This window comes from Cetorhinus maximus, chromosome 21, assembly GCF_964194155.1.
Source record: "Cetorhinus maximus chromosome 21, sCetMax3.hap1.1, whole genome shotgun sequence".
Taxonomy (NCBI): domain Eukaryota; kingdom Metazoa; phylum Chordata; class Chondrichthyes; order Lamniformes; family Cetorhinidae; genus Cetorhinus; species Cetorhinus maximus.
The window spans coordinates 59,767,680-59,790,027 of NC_135899.1; the positions used below are offsets into that span (position 1 = coordinate 59,767,680).

Below are 22,348 nucleotides of genomic sequence, written 5' to 3' on the forward strand. Positions count from 1 at the left end.
AACTGGAGGAACAGCACCTCACCTTCCGACTAGGCACTTTACAGCCTTCCAGGCTGAATATTGAATTCAACAACTTTAGATCTTTAACTCCCCCTCCCCCCATCCCCACCCCGTTTCTCCCCCCTCCCTTTTTTTTCAATAATTTATATAGATTCTTCTTTTCCCACCTATTTCCATTATTTTTAAATCTAAAACTAAAACTTTGTTAGTCTTTCCACCCCACCCCCACTAGAGCTGTACCTTGAGTATCCTGTCTTCCATTCTTAATTAGCACTTTTCCTAGACAATATCACCACCTTCAACACCTCTTTGATCCTTTTGTCTGTGACATCTTTTGATTATCTGCTCCTATCACTGCTTGCTTATCTCCACAATCACCACACCCTCAACTTCTCTCTCCCCCCGCTCCCCACACCTTAGACCAGCTTATATTTCACTTTTCTCCTAACTATACTCAGTTCTGCCGAAGGGTCATGAAGACTCGAAACGTTAACTGATTTCTTCTCCACCGATGCTGCCAGACCTGCTGAGTTTTTCCAGGTAATTCTGTTTTTGTTTTGGATTTCCAGCATCCGCAGTAGCTTTTAGCTTTTTGTTTTTATCTCAATCAAATCATACAGTTACCCCTCAAAAGGTTAATCTGAGATCATTGTTCATCACCTAAGAATGATCTTTGGCTGAGATCTTCCTGTTTGGTCCACCAGGAGCTCTTCCCATTGAAATATGTTGTGTCTTCTTTCTTCTGGCACTGTCCATCAATAAGTACTCTGTCCTCCTCCTAAAGCCCTCCTGAATGGGACTTTCTCAGGGGTTTATATACAGAATACAGTTTTTGAAAAAGCTCATACACAATCCCTTTCTAGTTGCAGATTGGTTAGTTGGGTGCATGAGTGGCTGTTGATTATTTAATGTATTCTCAAGTTGTCTTCCATCGGCTTAAACACATAAGGACTTTGTTGTGATTACCTATCTGTCTTCTATCAGTTTACTGTGATTTACTGTTCTATTTCAATGTTAATTGTCCTATTCAATTCAGCAGTTATCACTGCAATTAACATGTGTTGATGTAATTAACAAGTATCGCGCCCAATTGGTTTCCACATAACAAACACTGCCCTTAACTTGGAGCTGGCCCGTTAACCCTTTCCCTACCATGTGAATGTTTTAGAGAGATTGTAGAAAAGATTTACAATAATGTTTCAGGATGTTAAATGGATAGATTGGAGAAGCTGGGTTGTCCTCCTTTAGAGTAAAGAAGATTGAGCGGACATTTGACAAAGGTATTACAAATCATGACGGATCTGAGCAGAGTATATAGGGAGAATTTTTTCCCATTGTTGGTAGGGATGAGAACCAGAGGACACCAATTTAAGATAAATGGCAAAAAAATACAAGGTGACATGAGGCAATTTTTTTTTTAATGCAGTGAGTGATTAGATCTGGAAGGCACTGCCTGAGAGTGTGGTGGAAGCAAATTCAATTGGTGCTTTCAAAAGGGAATTGGATAAGCACTTGAAGAAAAAGAATTGTTGGGTAATGCGAATGGACTGGAGGAGTGGGACCAGCAGAGTTGCTCTTGCAGAGACCTGGCATGGACACAACAGGCTGAATGGCTTCCTTCTGTGGTGCAAGCATTCTATGATTCTGTGATTCCAGTGAGCTGCCCTGCTCATTGCCTGTCAGTCTTTCCAGCTCCATGAGACACACAGAAACTTTCCTGACATGTTCTCTCTGCAGCTCTCACCCTTGGTACTTGACGTCTGTTGTGATCTCGTACACTGTATGACAAGGGACATGTGTGTTGTTTGGCCAGTGCTAAGTAACCTGTGATTGCTCTTCAGGTGAACTGCCTTGCAAAAACAAAATTGATGTGCAGTGCCAGATTTTGTAATCTTATAACATCATAGTGCTGCTGGCCAAATCATTCTGTTCACCTTTGAATACTAAAATTGTAAATGTTAAAATGGACAACACTATTTAATTAAACAATAAAATTAAGCAGATGAAATAGGCAATGGCAAAAGGATACTGTCTGGAGGAATGTGTGAAAGGGATTTGTTTTCAGCTTTTGAAATTCCTCCTCTTTTATAATAAGGACCTTGGTAAACCGATATCTTATATACTTTCTTCAATGCACAAGTTCATGGAACAAACTCCAGGATAACAGAACCTCTTTGTCTTCTTTCCAGCTCACAGCTGAATTAGTGGCCTATTCCCTTACAGCTTTACAGATATCATGGTATAATGAAATCTCTGATTTAAGCATCAGTTTTCTTTGTCAGAACTGCATTCCAAAGATACAGTACCATTTTGACATACAACAATAATGTCATCTCTCCTAATATTATTCTATAATTAAATATGATCTTACAAAATTCTGAAAGACAGCCATGAATAGTTTAAAATTCTGTAACAAAAAGCCCTCACTATTGAATGTTGATGTGGCATTTATTTTGATTATTTCAGTGCTGCCTCCTATTCTTTTAATGTGTTCACACTCAATGCCATCTTGTTAATTGAACCAAATCAATAGCCAGATTGACGGTATCTGTTTCAAAGACTGTAACAGTGCCTATTTTCATTTTGGGTACATCAAACATTTTTTATTGCAAACATAATGGGACAAGATTGTAATTTTCATCACAAGCATTAATAGAACAAAAGACTTTCTGCAAACTGATGATATTAACCTGTTCAAAAACACAAAATCTAAAGCATTCATTTCTGGTAATATTCTGTTGGCACTGAATTACTTTCAAGCAGAATCTTTCTTCAGCAAATAGGTCTGAATAAAATTCTTCAGATTTAGCAAGACCTTGCTTTGGCATCGTTGTCCATCAACTTAGACTGTAAAGAAATGCCGGCATTTTGTTTACAATTAGCTTTGTGTCCTGTTCATGACAATCTGGTTCATTCCAGATAATTTCAAATTAATTAGACAGCGGTGGCTTATCAGTAAACTGTTTTTAATTCTGGTTCATTGATTACATTTTCAGCTGTAAAACTACAATCTGATTCTTGCTTGGATCCTGGAATCCCTGTGAATGGTCAGCGCAATGGAAATCTCTTATACATCGGATCTTCCGTGACCTTCAGTTGTGATCCAGGATACACCCTAAGTGATGATGAATCTCTTGTCTGTGAACCCAATTATCAATGGAGTCGTGCTTTGCCCAGCTGTGAAGGTATATCTCACATTTTCATAGATGTGTTGCTGGAGTGATCAAAATCTCAAAGAGCGATTCCATGAAAGACCATATTTGCCATTGCCATTCTTAGCTGGGTGCGAGGGAAGAGGGAAGGAAAATGAACAGAAGAGGGAGGATCCTTTCCACTTAAATTCATCACCTGCAAAGCTGACTAAGCAGTGATGTTGATGACAGGCATACAATTACTTACATATAGGACTGTTCTCTCCCTGCCTCTCCCTCCATCCACTTGATGTGGCAGTTTAGTGGTTGGGGCTGGGAGCAAAGGAGAGAATAAGAGTGATATGGCTGTTAAGAATCTTGAATTATGGTGATTTTTAACAATTCTTTGTGTATTGCTGATCTAAAACTACATATTGCGGAGTGATAAGATGCATAGTTGCAACTATGTCGCGTGTGAGTTCACAAATCTCCGTATCATTGAGCAGAAATGTGAACTTACCAAATGATGAGCTTTGACAGAGGACACGTTCCACAGCTCTGTAGCACAGCTCTGAACAGTTGTTCATGGCTCTGCCATTAGCAGGGGCATGGAAGTGCATTGCATTCCTTTCTGCTGTTCGTGAAACAGTTGCTATGGTGGGGAGGGATTTATTTTTTAATGTTGATTTTGCATTGTGGTAAAATTTTTATCTTGAAATTTGGTTCTACTCACATACATTAGCTCTCCCTAAATTGCTCATCAATGAAGGTGCTGAATCTTTTTAGTAGTTTTACCACTGATGATTGAACACTTCTTGAAGGCCACCTTTCAGGGACATAGTGGTGTAATGGTAATCTCACTGGACTAGTAAACTCGACGCTGAGGCTATAATGGTCTGGGGCATGGTTTCAAATCCCACCATGTCAGCTGTTGGAATTTTAATTCAATTAATAAATCTGGAATATAAAGCTAGCCTCAGTGATGTTGACCAAACAACTATCATCGATTGTAGTAAAAACTCATTTGATTCATTAAGGGAAGGAAATCCGCCATCCTCACCTGGTCTGGCCTAAATGTGATTCCAGACCCACATTAATATGGTTGACTCTTACCTGCCCTCTGAAATGGCCTAGCAAGCCACTCCGTTAAAGTGCAATTAAGGATGGCTAACAAATGTTGGCCTCGCCAGCAATGTCCACATCCCCTGAAAGGATAAAAAAAACTACCTAAGGATTTAGCAAAAAAGAATGGGTGCTGATATGCTCGTGGTGTCAAAAATATAAAGATTTTGTCAAATGTATTTTGCTGAATGCATAATTTGGGTTTGATTACTCTGTAATTTACTCTGTGCCCAAAATGGCAAAAAATAAAATTCAATCTACAATAAGTCTTAGTGGGGATGCCTTTTTCACAGGAAGTGTTAGTTTGCACATAAACAAAGTTTTGATTAAATTTTGAATTGACACATTGAGGCACATTGAGTAAATGCAGTAAAGTTGTACCCTTTAAATTAACATTGTCACCAGTGCAGAGCATTTATAAAGCTTCTAGGTTAGTAATTATCAAATGCTGTGAACTCAACTTTCTTCATTTTTAGCTTTGTGTGGTGGTTACATCCATGGATCAAGTGGAACCATCCTCTCTCCTGGGTTTCCTGATTTTTATCGGAATTCTCTGAATTGCACCTGGACAGTGGAAACATCACATGGCAAAGGTAGCATTAATGTATTTGAAGTACCCTGTGGAAAATGTTAGAAAATCCAAAAAAAAAGATTTCTGTTGATTGTATAAGCCGACATCCTGCAGGATATTGAGGTTAGAAATGACTGGCAATATGAATAGTTGAACATTTAGCTTGGTTCAATTGGATTTCTCTGCTGTTTTATTTTATATAGTTTTACACCTCCTTTAAAATAGTAGGAAAATGTGTGAACTATAGGGCTACTTAAGTCACTAATAGTAATTAGTAGCCTATTTTGTCAGAGGACACTTGCCACAGTTTTGTTAAAGGAGCCGCATTTGTTTCAGTTTATCTGTCTGCTGTACATGATCTCTCGCCAGAACTCAGCTTGTACAAGTGGTTTTACATTGATGTACTGCCCCCTACAGTGAATTGTACTTCCACCAAGTAAAAGCAATCTTTTCAACATATAACTGATCCAATCTGAGTGACTTAATTGCATTGGTGATCCAGGATTTTCTGAACCTCCTTATTCCTGCCAGGTTTCTACTTCAAACTTAAAAGTAAGGAACTAGATGCCTTCACTTTTAAATTATGGGATGCACAACTTTGCAGTCTCCATTTGAATAGCAACAGGGGAGAACAATATTTGGAGATGGCCTCGTACTGCTATTCCACTGGGACTATTTTGCCAGTGTAAAAGGGGTGTAAGTGGTTATGCTAACAGTTGGCACTTCTATTTTAATAATAATAATTGTGTTCTCTTCATTGGATGGGACATTAAAATATTGGGTTGAATTTAATGGCCATGGCATTGGCCCCATCCACCAGCCGGAGAGCCAGTGACAAATTTGCTGTGACCATTTTTGGGATCTCCTATAGAATTAAATTCCAAGCAGGCATGTATCTGCCTGCCGTTGGGTTCCCAGGCTCTTCTGGATGAGGATCCTGTTGAAAGAGCTTTCGATCAATTAGATGGCCAGCAGTTCAGTCCTGGCAACAGTGGTCACTGTTGGTACTGCAGGAGGCCCAGGAAGAGGAGCACAGGTAAATGGGCAGCCTCAGTGAGGCTAGTCAGGCAGGGGGTCAGCAGCAGGGCCCTCCATGGGGCACTGGGTGCCCGAAGAGGAGTGCGTCCTCCATCTGCCCCTACCACCATGAGCCCGCAGTCGGAATATCAACAGCGAGAGAAAAAGGCCCATGACTGGCCTTTAATTGTCCGTGTAAGGGCCTCAATAGGCCTCCAGCTGACCTCAACCGTCTCCGCCTCTGACTTACATGGGGAATGATGGGCTCTCCACTCAGCATCTTTTGCCTGATTAGACAGTCCTCCTCCCCCCACACCCCCCAAGCCATCTCCCAAGTGGGGACATTAAATTCTGCTCATTGAGTGCGATGTTTTTGTGCCTGTAGTAAATGGGAAGGCAATCAGAGGTGGGTATGTTGTGCCTGCCCAGAGGAGTTGTCATGGAGTACGATCAGTGGTCACTCCTCATTATAATACAGTTGTGGGCTGCCACTGCAAAACATGCACCCCGTAGATAATTCACCCATTCGAAGACCGGAAATCAGTCAGTGCAGCCAATAGCCAACAGATAATGGCTATATCTCAATTAAGAGGAGTCTTTAGTGACAGAATTAGAAAGGAGCAACATTGTGGTGTGGTTAACCTGATTTGAAGCAGCAACTACATAAGACTTCAGATCTGATAAAGTGGAAAACATGAAAAAAATCTCCAAAAAGCGCCATCCAGCTTTCAGGTAGCAGCTGAGAATCCCTTTAACTAATTTCGCAGTGTTCAGTACAATTCACAGTTTGTCAGATACTGAAACGGATCATGTTCACATGCAGCAAGACATGGACAAATTTCATGCTTGGGTTGATAGGTGGTAAGTGATATTTGCACCACACAAATGCCAGCCAATGACCCTCTTGATGACAAAGTCTAACCATCTCCCCATGACATTGAATAGCATTACCATTGTTGAATCCCCACCATCAACATCCTGGGGGTTACCATTGACCAGAAACATAATTGGACAAGCTATATAAATACTGTGGCTACAAGAGCAGGTCAGAGGCTGGGAATTCTGCAGCCTGTAATTCACCTCCTGACTCCACAAAACCTGTTGGCCACTACAAGGCACAAGTCAGAAGTGTGATGGAATGCTCTCCAAATGCTTAGATGAGTGCAGCTCCAGCAACACTCAAAGCTTAACACCATCTAGGACAAAGCAGCCTGCTTGATGGGCACCCCATCCAACACCTTAAACATTCACTCCCCCCATCGCTGCTGCACAGTGACAGCACTGTGTTTTAGATGTACCATCTAAAAAATGCACTGCAGCAACCTGCCAAGGCTTCTTCGACAGCCAGTGATTTCTGCAGCCTAGAAAGACAATGGCAGGAGATGCATGGGAACATCACCAGCTGCAAGTTCCCCTCCAAGCCATTCACCATCCTGACTTGGAACTGTATTGCTGTTCCTTCACTGTTGCTGGGTCAATATCCTGGAATTCCCTTCCTAACAGCACTGTGGGTATACCTACACCAGGAGGACTGCAGCGATTCTAGAAGGTGCCCCACAAGTACCTTCTCATGTGCAATTTAGGATGGGCAGGAAATGCTAGCCTTGCGAGTGAGGCTCGCATCCTTTGAAAGAAGTAAAAAAAAAACTGGGACAATGTGCCAAATCTCCTTCTGCGCTGTACAGTTCTATGATTCCAAATGTCTACCTGTTGATATGTGCTACCCACAGGTGATTGTCATGGCTAGCCACCGTTTGATTTGCTTTATTATTACCCTGCTTTTGCACACACAAGGGACAGTGGTGGAATGACAATCACTCACCTTGTTTGTGTTTGCTGGAGAGGGGGCGGGAATCATGTGACAGGAATTTGAAGGTATAAAGTGCTTCTGAGTGCGCACAAAAGCGCCATCTGTTTACTGAAGTTCATTGTCTGAGGTTGGAGTGATTTTGGTTTTGGATTGAAGGCAGTGTAGGTTGAACAGTTTCCCAGCTCTTTTTATACATTATCCCCACGCACCTGTGGGTAATTTGCTAGAAGTGAGATACAGTGACCAGGAACTTCAGGTCGGCAAGTGGGGGGCATAAAATGATGCGGGATGATGCCGGGCAGAATTCCCGACGTCACCCCGCGTCATTTCAATTTTTAGGTTGGTGGGGGCACAGCCGAATCAGCCTTAATTGGGCTGCCCATGCAAAATGGGGGCAAGCACCCGATTGGGATCGCCAATCAGAGGCGCGCCTGCCCGTGCCCACTCCTGCACTCCCAATCACAATCACAGTGTTCCTGAGATCCCCAGCATACACTTTTCCCAGATGAGGGATATGAAGCTGTTCAGCCATGCCAGGAGTGTATCTCCACCATGTCTCAGGATTTCGGGAAGGGTTTCCATCTGCTGCAGAGGCTTTGTTATTTTTTAGCTGTTGAATGGATTTTACAGCTTTGCTCCAGAGCAGGGTAGCGCCAGGGTGCTGTTTCGGTTCCTCTGATGGCACTGACAATTAGAATATTTACTTTTTGCATGTTGCTGTCCAAAGTAAACCTGCAATGTAAATGCGATTAAGATCCTTTCTCTACAAATATATTGCAAGACCATACCCAGTGGTGGTTACAATAAACTTTAGTTATCAATGTTATTCAATTATGTTTATTTGCAACCGAGAATTTTTGTTTACTTGATCTTTGTTTTTTTTTAAATAGCTGCCAGTATTTCTGCCTCAAAGCTCAGAGTTTCAGCTTTGTAAAAAGGGTCTTTAATATTTTATAATTCCTCTTCACTGCTGTCTCAACTAACAAAGTGAAAAAGAGCTTGCATTTATTTCACGTCTTTAACAACTTCATCCCCAAAACATTTCACAAGCAGTGAAGTACTTTTGGAGTGTATTCACTCTTGTAACATAGGAAATGCAACAGGCAATTTGAACATAGCAAGGCCCCGCAAAGAGCAATGAGCTGATGACTAGATTTTTTTTTCACGTTGATTGCGGGATAAATATTGGCTGCACTCTGGGGAGAACAACCGTGCTGTTTGTTGTGTTAGGGGAGGAGAGAGAAACTGAAACCCCCAATTCCCTTCCCTTACTGTTCACAATCAGTGTGGTGCTTTTGTGCACACTTCAGCACTCGGGTCCTCCCATCCCCACCCCGGCAGCACTGAGATTATCACTGCATGTTTCACGCTGGCTGGCCGTTAATTGGCCAGCCAGCATGAAATCGCAGTCAGGGCTCAACCATGGGTAACAGACCATTGCATGGACGCTCCCGGGCCCGCTCGCTGCGCTTGCCCGATGAGGAAAATATCCTCCCCCATGTGTTTCTAAGCCTCCTTTAGCATATAGTCAGTTTAAATAACCAGCAGCAGATTTTTGTGAGTTTACAGATAAAGAAGATTATTTATTACACACTCATCCCAAGTCTACATCAGTACTACATCAATTAAAGAAGATAGTGCACCTCTACATGCATCAAACCAAAAGAATAGTTAATAGTTCATGTGTTTGGCTTGTTATAAGAAATCAATCACTGCAGGCCTAGTGGAGAAAGAAGTTCTTTTCCACCCTTGGATTGTAGTTTGGATGGGTTCAAGTAGCAGAAGCCTGATATCTGGATTGTTGAGGGATTCCTTCGAGGAGATGACAATTCAGGAGGTCACAAAGTTAGGCTCTTGTGGTTTTTGTATCAGGAGGTCAAATTTCTTTACAGATGAACTTGGTATTTTGGAATCAGCTGGGAGGCTTTCAAAGACTTTAAAGCCTCCTGGTTCTTAAAACGGCAAAGATGACACAGCCTTTTGCAGACTGGACATGTCTTTTTTTGGGGTCTTTAGATCAAAGCCAGCCAGTTTTAATGCTTCAGGGAGAGCAATACTGGTATTGTTTATCCAGAATGGCTTGTAAGTCCAAAGACATCACTCCACAATGTGCTTGCACCACTGCTGTACAACATCTACATGAATGACCAACCTATAGATGGTGTCACACGCCGTTTTATATATGCTGATGACTTATGTGTCACTGCCCAAAGCACTGATTTTTAACACCGTGGAGAAAACACTTTCTGAGGCCTTGGAGGGATTAACATCCTACTATGACGAAAATCATCTTCGCGCAAACCCATCAAAGACGTAAGTTTGTGCATTCCACCTCAGAAACCGTGAAGCCAAACGCCAGCTTAAAGTAACCTGGTGTGGTGCAACACTGACGCATTGCGAGCACCCTATCTACTTAGGAGTCACCCTTGACAGATGCCTCACCTTCAAGAACCACATCGAAAAGACAAAGGCAAAAGCGTGCGCATGAAACAACATCCTGAATAAGCTCACTAATACAAAATGGGGAGCAAGCTGAAAAACATTGCGAACCAGTGCTTTTAGCTCTTTGCTATTCCACTGCCGAATACGCCTGCCCTGCATGGGAAAGATCTGCTCATGCTAAGAAGATGGATGCTGTTCTGAATGCAAGCTGCCGACTTATCACAGGTTGTTTAAAACCAACAAACACCAACAACCTATATATCCTGGGTATCGCTTCCCCTGATATAAGAAGAATGGTAGCCAGCAAGAAAGAGCGACTCCGTCAAACATCAGATGAGAGGCACCCTCTACATGGTCATACACCTACACCCAGCCGCCTAAAGTCAAGGAAGAGCTTCATGAACAGTGTTGTTCCATTACAATCAACCCCATCTGAAGCCCGCATCGCCTTGTGGAAAGACCAGCTCGCCAGTCTCGAACAACCCCCAGCGACGGAAATTCTACCGGATGAAAGCCTTCCCCCAGGAACTAATTTCAACTGGGCAACCTGGAAGTGCCTTAACAGACTTAGGACTGGTGTAGGTCATTCAAAGGTGTCACTAAGCAAATGGGGATATACAACCTGCCCGACAACTTGTGAATGTGGAACTGAGCCACAGACTATGCAACATCTCCTGCAATGTCTATCGCTAGAGGAACCCTGCACTGTTGCAGATCTTGCCGAATTCAACAACAAGGCGCAAAAATGTGTCCAGTTCTGGCTGGGCCATGTATAGACTGTCCGTGGACATGATGAGAAGACTCCACAATAGGAGATAGATTGTGGTCTTTCACACTTGCTTCGTGGATAACTAGTCTGTTCAGCCGTCTTTTGTGAAGCATTTATCTTGGAGACAAGAAGTCTAGAGGTGTATTGATTTAGAATAAACTTCAAACACTGTCAGATGTGAATTCCACAAAGAGGTGCTGTCCAGGCATGTCCATTCCAAGGTGATTCAATTAGAACTTTCCAGAAGCTTGAGATAGCCTGTGTTGAATAAGCCTGACTCTTGGCAGCCACCTTGCAAGTGTCCATTTTGACATATAAAATACAGTTCCAGAAGCTTCCACAGGAAAACAGTCTATGTTTGAAGTTATGAATAGGACATTCCTTCACTGGACATGACATAACATTTGAAATAGTGCCGTGGGGTCTTTCATGAGGATAGGCAGGGTCATGGTTTAACATCTCCCTTTAACAATACTCTCAGCCCTGCCACAATCCACGTCAAAAAGAAATTTCTAGCTGCTTTTATTACACAGGACCCATGTTAATGCCAGAATTGACTGCAAGATGATGGTAAATTTGGAGGGGAATTGACAAACAAAACCCGGTGAATTGGGTTATTGCGGGCTGTGTAAACCCTATGCTTCAATAGTATGAATCTTTGTGCAATAGAATAACAGTCTTTCAGCTTCTAATTCTACCTTCAACTGGCAGAGCTTGGTTGTGTTGGAAAGATGCCCTGAAATGGGTTCAAAGTTAAGCCTTCAGAATGTGAATGTAATGCTCGACTGGTGGAGCTGCAAGACCACCTCACATTTATTGAAGTTTTGGGAGAGACCAATGGTCTCTTGCTCTGTGACTACAATTAACAGAGAGAAAACAGAAGTTCCATCAAGATAACCATCTGTTTCCTCCTATCATCGAGAGTATTGTGTGTAGATGCTTACAGACCCATTTTAGAAAAAGTGCTGCAGATTTACATGCTTCTTAAGAGGCAGTAGTACCCAGTAACAACTATTACAATATAATATTTTCTTCTAGTGCTTCGGGGAGAGCAAACAATATATAAGATTTATTTGGCAGTTAACTGAATACGTTATAAGCCAGTTGTGCTGCTTGAGATTGTGTGGTTAAGATTGCATGAGGCTAGAAACATATGAAGGAAGCAAAGCTCCTTAAAGGAATATTAATATCCAGTGAAGAACCATTGAAAGCACTGAAGCAGCGATGTCACTGCATCAGCAACTAAGCACACTTGAAGAGGGAACTATAGATATAAACTAATGCCTATTCCTGGAAGTCACTACTCTGGCAACAGAGCAGAAGTGTGTAGCAGCATTGGAATAGGAGGAGGCCATTCAGCCTCTCGAGCGTACTCCCCCATTCAGTTAGATCACAGCAGATCTGTATCCTATCACAAAGCAAGAGATTTTAAGAGAGATGATGTTCCTTGAAGTCAATAAAAGGATGTAAGGTATCAACTCTGGGGCACTCAGCCCATTGCAGCGAATGAGAAAGATACAGCAAATGACAATAAAATTGTGCACATGACCCATGGGGGAGAATACATTCCCCGTCACATTCCAAAATTCCTCTCCTTGTTGTTTGCTTGACTGTTACTTTATACTCAATGTTTTTCTGGTTTGACAGTGGTTCAACTTTTCATTCTGCTAATGTTTGTAACACTTTACACCAGTGGTTATGATAATAGTAAAATTGTTTCATCAAACTAATGGATCCAATTCAATGAGGAAGAGTGTTTAGGAGTCATTGTGTTTCCATCTGATTGTGGCTTCAAGACTGTAAGGAAATTCCAACAGATGCTTTAGCTCATTCCCTCTACTGGTAGTATTTTTTTCTAATGATCATTTTTACTACTGATCCAGTCCTCAATTTAAGGACCTACAAAGGATCCATTAATACGCATTCATCAGCAACATATAACTCTTCATGTCAATTCAAACCTAGTCATCTCAACAAAACAATTCAGCTGATCATCATAATGTTTACCTCAGAATTATTGGATGAAAATGATTATTTTCTTAGTTTGTTATGATGAGGTTTCACTGTAAATATACTTGTGTCTGTATTTTATATATCTAGATATCATTGGCCTAGGAATTCTACAAGTGCTACCCTACCACTGGAAATGTGGCAAAATGAGCCTTCCACCCTTTATTCACTCTCTTCCTGTCCTCATTTCAAGCCCTGAAATGGACGCGGGTCAGTAATAGTACCACTGGGGCACTTATTCTATGGATTTAACTCGTCATTCCATTTAGGAGGTGAAGGACATTCTGTTATTAAAATGGAACAACAGTAAATGGAGCAATCCTGGTTGATCCATGTTCCCTCAGGATCTAGTGCTCTATCTCGGATCAAATGCAATTTGCCTTTCGTGTTTTGGAGTTTGCTCAGAGCATTGTATGGCAAGTCGAATGCTTCATACAGGTGCACTTACTGCAAAGCTGAGCTTGCATAATTCATGGGAGAGCTTGCCAATGCTGCCTCCAACTGTGATGCCACAACAAAGGGCAAAGGGTGTGGCAGTATAAGAATTGCCTGCTTGTCACATCACTATTTCTGTATGTAGTCAGGGAGGGGTGGAAATGGGTTACACCCCAAATTCCTCTCCCCTGAACAGATCAAGTGAACTCTGAGCCAAAAGTATCAAAGATTTATGTCCTCAGATATTGACACATAGGTTCAAACAGCAAACGCAGGTATGACTGAAGTACTGTTATGGGAGCAGCTTTGTGATGAGGAGAGATGGAAATTATGGGTGGAATCATCTCAGATTTGCACAAAGTATGGTAGCCAGCGGGAAAAAGGACGTTTTGCCCACTGGTTGCAATGGCAGCTTCCCATGCTGTATCATCTCATCCCGCCTCACTAATTATTCATTCCCGGGAAACATGCTGGGTCACAGGCGGAATAGCCTCTGATTCACCCACCCCACCATTACCTCAGGCTTTCAGTAATCTGGGCGCCATATTTTAAGGGTGCCCCTGCACAGATCTAGCACTCTCTAAGGCATCAGGAGCTGCTGCAAAGTCATGGCCGCCAAAGGGTCGAAGCATGCTGCCCCCAAATTTAGCGACGCCTCCCTCAGGTGCCTACTGGATGCTGTAGAGACGCACTGTGAAGTCCTCTATCCCTGCTCTAGGCGAAGACCAGCAGGCAAGGTCACCAATCCAACATGGGAGGTGACGGCAGCAGTGATCAGCATCAATGCTCTGCAAAAGAGGACAGCCACCCAGTGCCGAAAGAGAATGGATGATCTCCTCCATTCCACCAGGGAAGTCACTCTTCTTTTCACTCTCAGCTCTCACGCTCACAAAACCCATCACGCATCCACAGGGATCTCACCTGAAGGACATCACCATTCACTCTCTCACACAGACTTTCATCTGCCCTGTGGATCGTATCCTCACCCTATCCATGGCGCTACTTACCACCCACACATACCAGGAATCCTTATCACCTGGCCTAGCAGGCATCCTGCTTACACTCTCTCCATCTGTACTCATGCAGGACAGGCTGGCACACAACAAAAGGGAGAGGTCGCAGACTGGTGGAGGAATGCTTGACATCAAGGTCCTCACAGGCTTTGAAAATAGAGTTGTCCAGCTGGCTGGCGGCAATTTGGACCGTTCCTGTGCTGACAGTGAGGTTCGCGGTGTTCAACCAAGTGAGGATCCAGCAGTGCAACATCCATCGGCTAATCAGGCTGTGAATCAGTTCCCCTGTTCCACAGTCCCCTGCCATGCACTAATTATCTTTCCTTGCTTTCGCAGGCACATCTGGGAAGCAGCCGAGGGGGTCCACGACCCAGGTCCTTGACTCAAGCCCCGAAGACACCTCAGAAGAAGAATCTGATGACAACCTAATTGAAGACCCATCACAGTGCTCACTCATGCCTTCCACCGGTGCAGAGACACACACCTCAGTGGGACCTAGTTTTAGAGCAGCCTTGGGATCACAATCTGGTGAGCACATAGCACTGCCTGATCCACAGCAGGCGGCGGCAGGGACTTCCCAGGTTTCCAGCACTCGGAAGACTCCTGAAGTCCAGAAATCTGCTGAGTCTGAGTCAGATGAGGAGCCTCTGGACTCAGTCATACATCAATTGCTGGAGCTGCAAAGGCAAGCTCGGGAACATCAGGAAGGGATGTCCACTGAACTCCTCAGATTGCATTGCACAATGGAGGAGTCCATCCACCTTCAGTCTGAGGCGATAGAGCCAGCATGCCAACGCACTGAGGTCAACACTGGTAGGATGGTGGCCGCTATGGAGAACTTGGACAAAGACATCAGTCCTGCACAATGGGCTGCCGCCATAGTTGGCCCCCAACAGTGTCAATGTGAGAAGGGAATGGGGTAGCTCGCTCTCACTCCAGCTTCCCTTTCTCCTCAAGGAGTCAGCCAGGGGTCGTCAGGCACCCATAGGGAGGAGGATCAGCAGGGGCACATCCCGGGTCCACCCACCAAGGTGACTCCAGGAGTGTCCGGCTCATCCGAGTCCCCTCTTCTTGTGACTCCACCAGCTCCAGCTCCGCAGGCAAGGAGGGTGCCAGTGCCACAGAGCAGGACCCAGAAAGCACATCGGGGACCTCCAAGTCTCGGCCCCCCAGAGGACGCCCGTCAAAGTCACCACCGACAGGGTGTAGCAGGCAGCAGGCTGCCTACACCTCCACTGTGGATGTCCGGGGAGCACCAAGATGTAGTGGCAGGGTTAGGAAGGTTAAAAAAATGTAGTTTCACCGTGTGAGCATGGGTGTTAATCACTTGTGCATAATGTTGGCTATTGTAAATAAACTCCCAACAATGTCACCTTGTCTATGGCTCCTTGTTAAGATGAGCAACGCTCCTGGTAGTCTGAAGTGAAAGCTTGGTCCCTGCACAGGATAACGGCAAGTGTCTCAGCCCAGGGCCTCTTCCCTGTGCTTTGTGCAACCTCCCCACAACACTGAGGGTACGCCTTCACTGTCACTGGGCACATCAGTCATGCCTGCACCTCGATGGGGCTTATCATTGCTGTGAGAATGTCCTGGGCCGGCGGCACAGAGTTCTGTCATTTTCTTTGTTGTGCTCTCAGCACCTTTGAGGTGCGGCTGGCCCCCCATCTTATCATCTTTAGGGATGGGCAATAAATGCTGGCCTAGCCAGCGATGCCCACATCCCGTGAATGAATAATAAAAAAAGCATCTGCGTCTGGTGACAGTGTGATCCTGAAGGGTTCAGCTCACGAAAGATGCCATAGGATCAGGAGAAGTTAAAGTTTCCCCAATGTATCTCCACGATATGACCCTGCTCACAGAGCGCAAGTGATCTGCCATCAGTCAGACAGGAGTCAAGCATTCACATAAGGTACGTGAGGATCTATGGAATGTCCCCATGGCATGTCAGCATCATCCTCTGGGAATGTAGGGACTATGGGCATCTGCTGCGTCTCCGTGACAGGAGCCTTATCACAGGGGGTATGTGTGTTGCCGTCAACCAGACAGGCGAAAACATTCCCAGATGCAATGGAAGGATCTATGGAGTGGCCTCACTGCATGTCATCATCATCCTCCATGAATCTTGCGGCTATGAGGACCTCCCAGGCGCACTCGCCTCATCTGGACAACGCAATGGTTTCATCACCATCATCCTTGCCTTCGAGGACCTCATCACTCTCTTCCTCATTGACTTCCTCCTCATCGGAGGAGATGTGCAGCTACTCCATCTCCTCCTCAAGCAGCTCCTCCCCCTCCCCCCATTGCAGCGCCAGGTTGCGAAGGGCGTAGCAGGTGATGACGTTGTGCGACACCCTCTGTGAACTGAATTGCAGGGCTCCAGCAGAGCGGTTCTGGCACCTGAACCTCATTACCCTCTGCTGCAGTCTGAGACGGTCACACGGGTGTCACCAGCCACAGCCTCTGTGGGTAACCCTTGTCCCCAAGGAGCCAACCCTGCAGCCTCTGTGGACCCTGGAAGACGTCAGGGATCTGAGACCTACGGAGAATGTAAGAGTCATGGACACTCCCTGGGAATTGTGCGCAGACCTGCAGGATGCATTTGCTGTGGTCGCTCACCAGCTGAACTTCCAGTGAGCGGAAGCCCTTGCAGCTCCCATACTGCACTGCTTGTTGCCACAGAGATCTAAACACCATGTGAGTATAGTTGATGGCACCCGGCACCTCTCGAAAGCCAGAGATTTGCTCAAATTCCAGTGCTTTTGCTTCCTGCCTTGCCTGATCCCTGTCGGTATGCACAAAGTTGTGTGCCTTCGCTAATATGGCATCCGTGACCCCCTGAATGCACTTGTGTGTGGAGGCTTGCAAGATCCCATGGAGGTCACCTGTGGAGCCCTCGAAGGAGCCATTGGCAGAAAAATTGAGTGCCGTGGTCACTTTCACGGCCATTAATAGCGGATGCCCTCCAAGTCCAGTGGCGCCAAATCCTGCAGCAGGTGGCTTATGTGACCGAGCAGTTCCTAGACATCTGCAGTCTTTGGTGACACTGGTTCTCGGTCATCTGCAGGAATGACAAGTGCCATCTGTAGACCCTGGGTCTAGCTAGGCACCGACCCGTGATAGCTCGTTGTGGCTCTTCAGCGGCGTGCACTGGAGTACCCACTCCTTTTTGAGGGTGCTGCTCATCTCTTTGCCCAGCCAGGAGCCTCTGTCACTCTCTTTCCTTCGTCTCCACTCCCTGTAAGCCATGAGGCATACAGTTAGGTCACCAGGCTCCATGATCCTGATGTAGTCCCCCTGCAGGATTAAAGAGAGAGATGTATGGGTTAGCATTGGCCTCTTCGGGACCTCTCGCGGTTACATATGTGGTTCCAGTTCTGTCTTAAGGCCCCTTAACCTATCCTGGAGAGTACTGGCCACCATTTGGATGGCCAGAGTTTATTGCACTGCATGGCTGCCTGAAACCTCACCCATCTCCATCCCACTCTACTTGACCGATTGGCGGCAGCTTCTCCCACTGCATGCTGTGCTCTCAGCTCAGGCATAGGCATTCTCCTAACCTGCACTGCAAGGCTGCACTGTTAGCTTGAACCATGGGGGAGACTGGTCCAAATCTGAATGAAGACATTGCAAGGAGCTGTAAGCACTTCCACCAGTGACTGCTCCATGGCCAGCTTCTGCAAGGAGATTGTCCAATTGTTCTGCAGCTCATGACTTTGCAGTCTGTACTGATGGGTGCAAAGTTCGGGAATATTTGGTGGCACTTTCATGCCTTTGCATTGCTTGAGTGGGCAGATAAGCTAGAGGCCCGACTCCAAGCATGTTAACGTAGCTGTGCCTGAACTGTCTCAGCTGTGGAAGAATGCTCACTTTATACAAAGATTCCCCTCACCCCAACCGCAATGCAGCCCTTGCCCTGGCACTGCACTGTCAGTCAGCCAGATAAAAGCGACTTGCCTGCGCCCTTGTCTGAAAGTGCAGCGCCTCGTCCTTGAAGTCAAGTGGGCGACCCTCGTGAGCACTGCACAATGTTAGAGTGTGCTCATTCCTGAGCCCCCCTCGAAGCTCAGCTCGCCAAGTGCATGCCTTTTAAATACTTTTGTGAATCACGTCGTTCTGAAGTCACACCGATTTGGGAGGTAAATTTGACGTGGGGGGTGCAGGCAAGCAAGATGATGCGATGCAAATGCATTGAAATTACATTCCTGACATTGGACGGCGGGAAAGATGGCCCGCCATTGATGGGCGGAGAGGACGATGGCTAACTGGTTTCACAACGATGTAAAACTGATTCTTAGCCTTCCTGCCATATTGTCCCCCCCCCACCCGCCATGACCCCCGCTGCCAAAGTGGGCAGGAAATTCCAATCTATATTTGCGGCCTATGATACAAACAGTACACCGCATTCTAATGTGTGACCCATTCTAATTCTGCTGCTTTGCAGAATCAGGATAGCCGGTGACTTCCAGTTTATCGCACAAATAATTATAAGTTCTTAGCCCAGGTGAAAAGCGAAACTTGTTCATGCTGATTGCACAGCTGGTGTATAATTACAGCCTAATATTCAGATTTATTTTTCACAAAAATAGCTCAATTAATATTCTGTGAGCACAGTTACAAAGCTAAGCATTTATTTCATTGTTTCTGTAGTAAGCACCATCCAACACGATACATGAGTGCTGAAATGAAATGACAAACAAGCATTAGAAAGCACTGGACACGAAAAAAACCTCTCTGCTCCTGGGACTGTTTACAGTATAGTCTATCTTAGGTATTCCCCACTGATTCATTCTCCTGAGGAAACATCCTACTTATTTCTTTTTGATCCCAAAAGGCTCGCAGGCAGAATTCCAGTGTTTCATCCAACTCACATCTTTACTATACAACCCTGGTCTGCTGTCCTCCATTGATGAGAATCCTCTTATGACAAGAACCATTTGCATCCTGTGAAGTGTTTGATTGGTTCAGTCTATAAACTAGCTTCGCAGCCTGCTACCCTGTTCACAATCTGAGCGTTATCTCGCTCCTTTCTAATTAGGTCAACCACAGCTGCTTTTTCTCGGAGTCTGATCCTTACATAGAAGCTTCTGTTAACCTCTGTTCTCATTAAACACCCATTATATGAGAAAATTGACTCACATTTCCATGCTGATTTTGGTGTAATTCCAGCATATAATCAGAGCATGTATTTTTTTTTTTGGCAGCAAAATTGGGTGTTTAATTGCCTTTATTACATGTATAATGTCTTATATCTTTGATACCAGTGCCTTCCCTCTTTCTCTGCCTGAATCTCTGGAAATTGTTCCTGGGCAGTCTGGTGTTTTCTTCTGTGTTCACTGACATGGTGCTCTAAAGGGAAACACCAATGGTTGGCTTTGATATTTGTATCAAACATTATTCTGAGACACAGAAGCATCTGGCAGGTCAACTCCAGCTAACCATTGCCATCCTATTACTGTGCCATTGATATATGTTCCCACTAATCTGTGGGGTGGCTGGAACAATGTTGGCTTTCAGATCCCCAAATCCCTGAAGATTGTAACATACACCACAGTTGTCTGGTCTGGAAGCCAGTGCATAGGATTTTGTCTGTTCTCTTGCCTCTTGCAATCAGAGCTGAAGCCCAGGTAGCTGGGGAGTCGATGGCACAGTGGTATTGTCGCTGGACTAGTTATCCAGAGACCCAGGGTAATGCTCCAGGGACCTGGGTTTGAATCCCACCTTGGCAGATGGTGGAATTTGAATTCAATAAAAAATCTGGAATTATGAAATCATGAAACCATTGTCGATTGTTGTAAAAACCATCTGGTTAGGGAAGGAAATCTGCCGTCCTTACCTGGTCTGGCCTACATGTGACCCCAGACTCTTAAATGCCCCCTGAAAAGGCCTAGCAAGCCACTCAGTTGTATCAAACTGCTTCAAAGTCACAAAAAGGAATGAAACCGGACGGACCACCCGGCATCGACCTAGGCACCGGAAACGACAATGGCGAACTCAGCCCTGTCGACCCTGCAAAGTCCTCCTTGCTAATGTCTGGAGTCTAGTGCCAAAATTGGGACAGCTGTCTCACAGACTAGTCAAAAAGCCTGACATGGAACCATAGAACCATAGAAAAGTTACAGCATAGAAGGAGGCCATTCGGCCCATCTTGTCCATGCCAGCCCGAGGACACCCAGACATAGTCATCCTTATGAAATTATATCTTACAAATAATATCCCAGACACCATCATCACCATCCCAGCAGAGATGGCGACACAGTGGTATACAGTTGGGAGGGAGTTGTCCTGGAAGCCCTCAACATTGACTTCGGACCCATTAAGTCTCATGGCATCAGGTCAAACATGGTCAAGGAAACCTCCTGCTGATTACCACCTGCCACCCTCCCCCAGCTGATGAATCAGTGCTCCTCCATGTTGAACACCACTTTGAGGAAGCACTGAGAGCGGCAAGGGTGCATAATGTACTCTGGTTGGGGGACTTCAATGTCCATCACCAAGAGTGGCTCGGTAGCACCACTACTGATCAAGCTGGCTGAGTCCTAAAGGACATAGCTGCTAGACTGGGTCTGTGGCAGGTGGCGAGGGAACCAACAAGAGGGAAAAACATACTTGACCTCATCCTCACCAACTTGCCTGGTGCAGATGCATCTGTCCATGACAGGTATTATTAGGAGTGATCACTACACAGTCATTGTGGAGACGAAGTCCCGACTTCACATTGAGGATAAACCTCCATTGTATTGTGTGACACTACCACTGTGCTAAATGGGATAAATTTAAAACAGATCTAGCAGCTCAAGACTGGGCATCTATGTGGCGCTGTGGGCCATCAGCGGCAGCAAAATTATACTCAACCACAATCTGTAACCTCATGGCCCAGCATATCCCCCACTCTACCATTACCATCAAGCCAGTGGATTAACCCTAGATCAATGAAGAGTGCAGGAGGGCATGCCAGGAGCAGCACCAGGCATGCCTAAAAGTGAGGTGTCAACCTGGTGATGCTATAACACAGAACTATTTGCACGCCAAACAGCATAAGCAGCAAGTGATAGATAGAGCTAAGCGATCCCATAACCAACAGATCAGATCTAAGCTCTGCAGTCCTGCCACATCCAGCCGTGAAATGGTGGTGGACAATTAAACAACTCAGTGGAGGAGGAGGCTCCACAAATATCCCCGTCCTCAATGATGGGGAGCCCAGCACATCAGTGCAAAAGATAAGGCTCAAGCACTTGTTATAATCTTCAGCCAGAAGTGCCGAGTGGCTGATCCATCTTGTCCTCCTCTTCAAGTCCCCAGCATCACAGATGCCAGTCTGCAGCCAATTCGATTAACTCCATGTGATATCGAGAAACAGCTGAAGGCATTGGATAGTGCAAAGGCTATGGGCCCTGACAATATTTCAGCAATAGTACTGAAGAATTGTGCTCCAGAGCTTGCCACACCCCTAGCTACACCACTGGCATCTACTAGGCTATGTGGAAAATTGCCTAGGTATGCCCTGTACACAAAAAGCAGGACAAATCCAACCTGGCCAATTAGTGCCCCATCAGTCTACTCTCGATCATCAGTAAAATAATGGAAGGGGTCACCAACAAGGCTAACAAATGGCACTTGCTTAGCAGTAAACCTGCTCACTGATGCCCAGTTTGGGTTGCGCCAGGGCCACTCAGCTCCTGACCTCATTACAGTCTTGGTTCAAACATGGACAGAAGAGCTGAACTCCTGAGGTGAGGTGAGAGTGACTGCTCTTGACATCAAGGCCACATTTCACCTAGTGTGGCATGAAGGACCCCTAGCAAAACTGGAGTCAATGGGAAACGGGGGGGAAACTCTCCACTTGTTAAAGACGTACCAAGTGCAAAGGAGGATTGTTGTGGTTGTTGAAGGTCAGTTATCTCAGCTCCAGGACATCACTGCAGGAATTCATCAGGGTAGTGTCCTTGGCCCAACCATTTTCAGCTGCTTCATCGATGACCTTCCTTCCATCATAAGGTTAGAAGTGGAGATGTTCGCTGATGGTTACAC

The 22,348-nt window shown here is 45.2% G+C and overlaps 1 protein-coding gene across 1 annotated transcript in view; it reads left to right on the top strand.

Annotated features, from left to right (window-relative positions):
- Positions 1-22,348, top strand: part of csmd2 (CUB and Sushi multiple domains 2) — a 1,856,113-nt gene that overhangs the window by 1,374,713 nt on the left and 459,052 nt on the right. The window contains exons 19-20 of the mRNA XM_078566065.1: positions 2,997-3,185; positions 4,730-4,846. Of these exons, the coding sequence (XP_078422191.1) occupies positions 2,997-3,185; positions 4,730-4,846 (306 nt within the window). The remainder of the gene's footprint in view (positions 1-2,996; positions 3,186-4,729; positions 4,847-22,348) is intronic.